Here is a 5399-nt window from a genome sequence, read left to right as displayed (position 1 = left end):
AAATTTGTTAAATAGCAGGTCCACCCACCCACTAGGTGTTTTTAGGGTGTAATGAACTCGTGCCGTGGGCCTTTCCTTAAATACTTGTGTAGATGTCATGGGTGCTTTTGCTTTTTGCCTTCCGTTTTTGGACCGATTTTTTGCTTTCTCAAACCTCCCCCCCCCCGCGAGTCAGACGGCTGAGGCTCCGGTCCGTGACAAGGAGTTCGGTTCTTTGAGAGGAGCGCGCAGGACTTGGGTCCCGCGAAATGTTGAGCATGAGCGAAACACCCATTGGGCCGGCTGGCGGCAATCCGGCGAAGCCGGTTGGCGAGCAGCCGACCGTGCGGCTGTTCATTTGATGAATGGCAGGCCGGGTTGATTGACCCGGCAGCCTTTGACTTAGTGTATGAAGCGTAAAGGAGCTTTGGCCCGTTGTGTTTGCCAACCGACAGCCACAGCTGGATCTGTGGCTTTAGGGCGAAGTGGGGGACCGCGACATCCTGACTTTATCAGGAATCACCAAGTAAGGCGACGGGCTGGCGACCGAGCCGGCCATCCCTCGAGCCCCCGGGTCGAGCGAGTCAGACCGGTGGCCGGGTTCGGTGGTATAGTGGTGCGAGAAAATAGGACACAATAAATTGGTCGACAAAAGGCAGCCCCCGAGTCTTGTTCGAGGACCCCGTAGTTTCATCCGTTTACAAAAGGCAATGATACATACGCTCGTGCGGCTAACTGTAAAACGGGCGGAGGAGTTTCGCGTTCCACGGCCGGGTCGTTTGTTCATCGACGGTGTCCTTCTTGAGCTTCCTTGACTTGCGTGCGTCGATGAGGTAGTAGGCGTTCCGGTCGTGCTAGGCCCTGCTCACGATGAATGGGCCCTCCCATGGAGGGGACAGCTTGTGCTAGCCTGCCTGCTCTTGGACGAGTCGGAGGACGAGCTCGCCCTCGCAGAATGTGAGGGGCTTGATCTTCTTGCTGTGGTAGGGCCTCAGGCCTTGCTGGTAGATGGCCGAGCGACTGAGCGCCAGGAGGCGTGCTTCTTTGAGCAGGTCGACGCCATCTTCGCGGGCTTCTCTGGCTTTGGCTTCGGTGTACATCGCAACGCATGGCGAGTCGAACTCGACGCCGGTCGGGATGATGACTTCGGCTTCGTAGACGAGGAAGAACGGGGTGAACCCGGTCGACCGATTCGGCGTGGTGCGTAGACTCCAGAGAATGGCTGGCAACTCATCAAGCCAGCTGCCGGGTGAGCAGATGAGTGGCTCGACGAGTCGTGGCTTGACGCCGGACAGGATGAGTCCATTGGCCCGCTCGACCTGTCCATTGGACTGCGGATGCGCAACGGAGGCCAGGTCGAGGCGGATGCCGGAGACGGAGCAGTATTGTTCGAGCGCGCCCTTGGCGAAGTTGGTGCCGTTGTCGGTGATGATGTTGTTCGGCATGCCGTAGCGCACCGCTATGTCCTTGATGAACTGAACGGCTGTTGGCCCGTCCAGTTTCTTGATTGGTCTTTCCTCGATCCACTTGGTGAATTTGTCCACTGCCACCAGCAAGTGCGTCATGCCACCTCGAGCGGTTTTGAAGGGTCCCACCATGTCGAGTCCCCAGACCGCGAAGGGCCAGGCGATCGGTATGGTGCGGAGTGCTGACGCCGGCTGGTAGCTGCGTTTGCTGAAGCGCTGGCATCCCCCACACTTGAGGACGAGCGACTCGGCATCTTGGAGCGCCGTGGGCCAGTAGAAACCGTGGCAGAACGCCTTGGCCACCAGGGATTGTGATGCGGCATGGTGCCCGCACTCTCCCTGATGTATGTCGAGGAGGATGTCGATGCCCCGTTCCTGCTCGACGCAGCGCTGGAACACGCCGGTGGAGCTGCACTTGATGAGCTCGTTGTTGATGATGCTATAGGCAGATGCCCGGCGCTGCACTTGCCGAGCTTCGATCTCGTCCATGGGGAGAACCCCGTTCTCCAAAGTATATTGGGAGGGCCCAAGATGCAGCCGCAACCACGGCGAAGACGGCCACCATGGTGGGTTCCGAGTCGGCAGCCCCCGAGCCGGGTAGAGCAGCCCCTGGGTCGGGGATGGCGATGGCCGGGTCTGGGACGATGGTGGCCGGGTCGAGCTGAGCAGCCCCCGGGCCAGGTTCAGTAGTCCCCAGGCCGGGTTGAGGTGCGGTCGGGTCGTCTGGAACGTGGATGGACTCGGAGTCCGGCGATGGCTTGACGGGCGGCTTGCGCAGGTGCTCGAGGGAGACGCCGGACGGGATGGCTTGTCGTGATGAGGCGATCTTGGCGAGCGTGTCGGCTGCTTCATTCTCCGCGCGCGAGACGTGGAGGAACTCACAGCCCTCAAAGGATCCGGATAGCTTCTGGACGAGGAAGCGGTAGCTTGCCATGTTGGAGTCGCGGGTGCCCCATTCGCCGGAGCACTGCTGCACCACCAGGTCCGAGTCGCCGTAGCACAAGATGCGCCGGATGCCGAGTTCCTTGGCAAGCCGGAGGCCGTGCACAAGGGCTTCATACTTGGCGACGTTGTTGGAGGCAATGAAGTGGATCTGGAGCGCGTAGCGGAGCCGGACGCCCTTCGGGGACGATAGTACGATGCCGGCCCCCAAGCCGAGTCGCATCTTGGACCCGTCGAAGTGCATGCGCCAATGCGTTGAGTCGGGAGGCGGCGGTAAGTACTGGGTCTCGGTCCAGTCGACGAGGAAGTCGGCCAGGGCTTGAGACTTGATCGTGGTACGGGGCTCGTAGAGAATGGTGTGGCCGGCTAGCTGGATCGCCCACTTGGTAACCCGGCCAGAGGCATCCCGGCACGGGATGATTTCTTCGATAGGCACCGTGCTGACCACAGTGACCACGTGCTCCTAGAAATACTGCATCAGCTTCTTGGCGGTGAGGTACACGCCGTAGCACATCTTCTGGTAGTGCGGGTAGTTCTGCTTGGAGTTGGAGAGCACCTCGCTCAGGTAGTAGACTGGGCGCTGGACGGCTTGGATCTTGCCCTTCTCTGGTCGCTCGACCACCAGCATCGTGCTGACCTCCCGCGAGGTCGTGGCTATGTAGAGCAGCAGCGGCTCCTTGTCGGTCGGTGCGGCCAGGACTGGTGCGGTGGAGAGCATGCACTTGATGTCTTGGAAAGCCTCGTTCGTCTTGCCGTTCCATTCGAACGTGCTTGTCTTCTTCATCATCTGGTACAGGGGTAGCGCCCTCTCGCCCAGCCGGCTTAGAAACCGGCTGACCGAGGCCAAGCATCCAGTGAACTTCTAGACATCGCGTAGCCGAGCCGGCTTGCACATGCGCTCGATGGCCTTGATCTTCTCCGGGTTCGCCTCAATGCCGCGTTCCGACACGAGGAAGCCGAGTAGCTTTCCGGCCGGGACGCTGAAGACACATTTTTCCGGGTTAAGCTTGACCTTGTATTCGCGGAGGTTGGCGAATGTTTCCTTCAAGCACTACAAAAAAACATCTGTGACATTTTGGGCCGAACGAAATTTTTTTCTGCCATACATATGACACTTCTATGACGATAACTGTGACAAAACCCGGTATCATCATAGATGTGGTGGGCTCCTACTTCTATGACAAAAAATCATGATAGAAAATGGGCATTTCGTCCTGGGCGGGCCGGAGACGCAGCTGCATGACATTCTTTGGGCCGTCCATGACGGAAAAAACCGTGGTAGAAGCGAGGGGGAGGAAAATTTAGGGGAGTTCCCGGTTACGGTGGGAGGTCGGGGGCCGAGCGATGCGCGTTTCTCTCGTACACGTACGCACGTGTGTGCGAGGCGTTGGCTCTAACTGAACCCGAGCGAGGCATTGGGCTCTAACTGAACCCGAGCGATTCCACTACAGGCTACGCGTTATTGAACCCGAGCGATCGATCGATGGCTGTTAACTGAACCCGATCGAGCGATTCCTTCGACTGCTGCTAACTGAAGCCGATCGATGGGATGAACAATGAGCATTGCGGGGGGGGGGGGGGGGTTGGATGAACAGTGAGCGGTGGCGTTGCCTCTGGATGAATAGGACCCCGTGGTGTGGTGGAGGGCTGGATGAACAGTATACGGTGGAGGGGTGCCCGTGGAGGGGTGGATGAACAGGACCCCGTGGTGTGGAGGGCTGGATGAACACTAGACGGTGGAGGGGTGGTTGAACAGGACCCTGTGCTGTGGAGGGCTGGATGAATAGTAGACAGTGGAGGGGTGCCCGTGGAGGGGTGGTTGAACAAGACCCCGTGGTGTGGAGGGCTGGATGAATAGTAGACGGTGGAGGGGTGGTTGAACAGTAGCCGGTGGAGTAGCGCGCGGTGGAGGCTGGATGAACATGAGCCCGTGGATGAATAGTCGCAGGTGGAGGCTGGAGGAGGTCGACGGTGGATGAACAGTAGCTCGTGGAGGCTGGAGGGGGTCGACGATGGAGATGAACAGTATCCTGTGGAGTCCCATTTTGCGGTACACCACACCCCTCCCGATGAACAAGACCCCCGTTTCGACCATAGCGCTCCAACACAAGTCCATTTCGTCCGTTTTGCGGTACGCCACACCCCTCCCGATCAACAGGACCCCCGTTTCGACCGTAGGAGGTCCGTTTCCTCCATTTTGCGGTGCGCCAGACCCCCCCCCAATGAACAGGATCCCGTTTCGAACGTGGCCGGTCGAACACAAGGCCGTTTCCTCCGTTCTGCGATACGCCAGGCCTCGTTTCCATCGCCTGTTCCGTCCAAGCCCTCCCGATGAACACGACGCATTCCGTTGCCTCCCCATGAACACGACGCATTCCGTTGCCTCCCCATGAACACGGCGATGACGCTGTTTCTCCGTTCTGAACCAGCCATGTACACGAGCCGTGGCCGTACGTATGCGCGAGTAGGCGTTCGAGACCCCGCCCGTATGTACACATACGTGGCCGTATTTTCTTTCTTGCACCCTGGCCGCTGTACGTACGTGTACATGCTAAGTGAGCGCCTCTACTACGAGACGTGTGCGCCTCTACTACGACACGTGCGCGCCTCTACATCGACCAGTATGTACGTACACGTTCACGACCAGAATGACAACACTACGTATGCTTCGACCAGGTGGGTCCCGATTGTCAGGCACTTCCTTGCCTGCGAAGATGTAGCTGGTGGGTCCCAGCAGTCAGGGGAGCGAAATACGGCGGCCCATCCGGTGGGTCCCGCTGTCAGGTGGAGGAATAATTATTTTGCACGTAATAAGGAGGCACTTCCTTGCTGCGGCCGTGGACTTAGCTGTCAGCCTCTCCACGTACAGTCCATGTCCGATGGAAGCCGTTCCTTGACCATGTTGACCACGCCGCGCCGAGAGCACCAGGGCGGTGGACGACGCCGAGGCCTAGGAAGGGGACGATGCGGAGCCGGGGAAGACGCAGCAGTGGATGCCCACGCGTAGAGGAG

General features: G+C 59.2%; 1 protein-coding gene across 1 annotated transcript; it reads right to left on the bottom strand.

Annotated features, from left to right (window-relative positions):
- Positions 1–884: 884 nt before the first annotated feature.
- LOC147978855 (uncharacterized) lies at positions 885–3174 on the bottom strand. Its single transcript, XM_087514919.1, has 3 exons — positions 2915–3174; positions 1990–2827; positions 885–1904 (listed from the first exon to the last, which is right to left on the bottom strand). The coding sequence occupies exons 1-3, from the start codon at positions 3172–3174 to the stop codon at positions 885–887; spliced, it is 2118 nt and encodes a 705-aa protein (XP_087371045.1).
- Between the last annotated feature and the right edge of the window lie 2225 nt (positions 3175–5399).

Source organism: Triticum urartu, chromosome 3A (genome assembly GCF_056163025.1).
Source record: "Triticum urartu cultivar PI428250 chromosome 3A, HENAU_Tu73, whole genome shotgun sequence".
Classification (NCBI taxonomy): domain Eukaryota; kingdom Viridiplantae; phylum Streptophyta; class Magnoliopsida; order Poales; family Poaceae; genus Triticum; species Triticum urartu.
Note: the sequence above shows the minus strand (reverse complement) of the source record. Positions and strands in the feature narration are given on the sequence as shown.

Coding starts and splice junctions, on each gene's coding strand:
- LOC147978855 (XM_087514919.1), bottom strand. CDS start 3,174: ATGATGAAGAAGACAAGCACGTTCGAATGGAACGGCAAGACGAACGAG. Junction 2,828..2,914: donor AACTCCAAGCAGAACTACCC/GCACTACCAGAA, acceptor CACTGTGGTCAG/CACGGTGCCTATCGAAGAAA. Junction 1,905..1,989: donor TGGTGGCCGTCTTCGCCGTG/GTTGCGGCTGCA, acceptor CGGCAAGTGCAG/CGCCGGGCATCTGCCTATAG.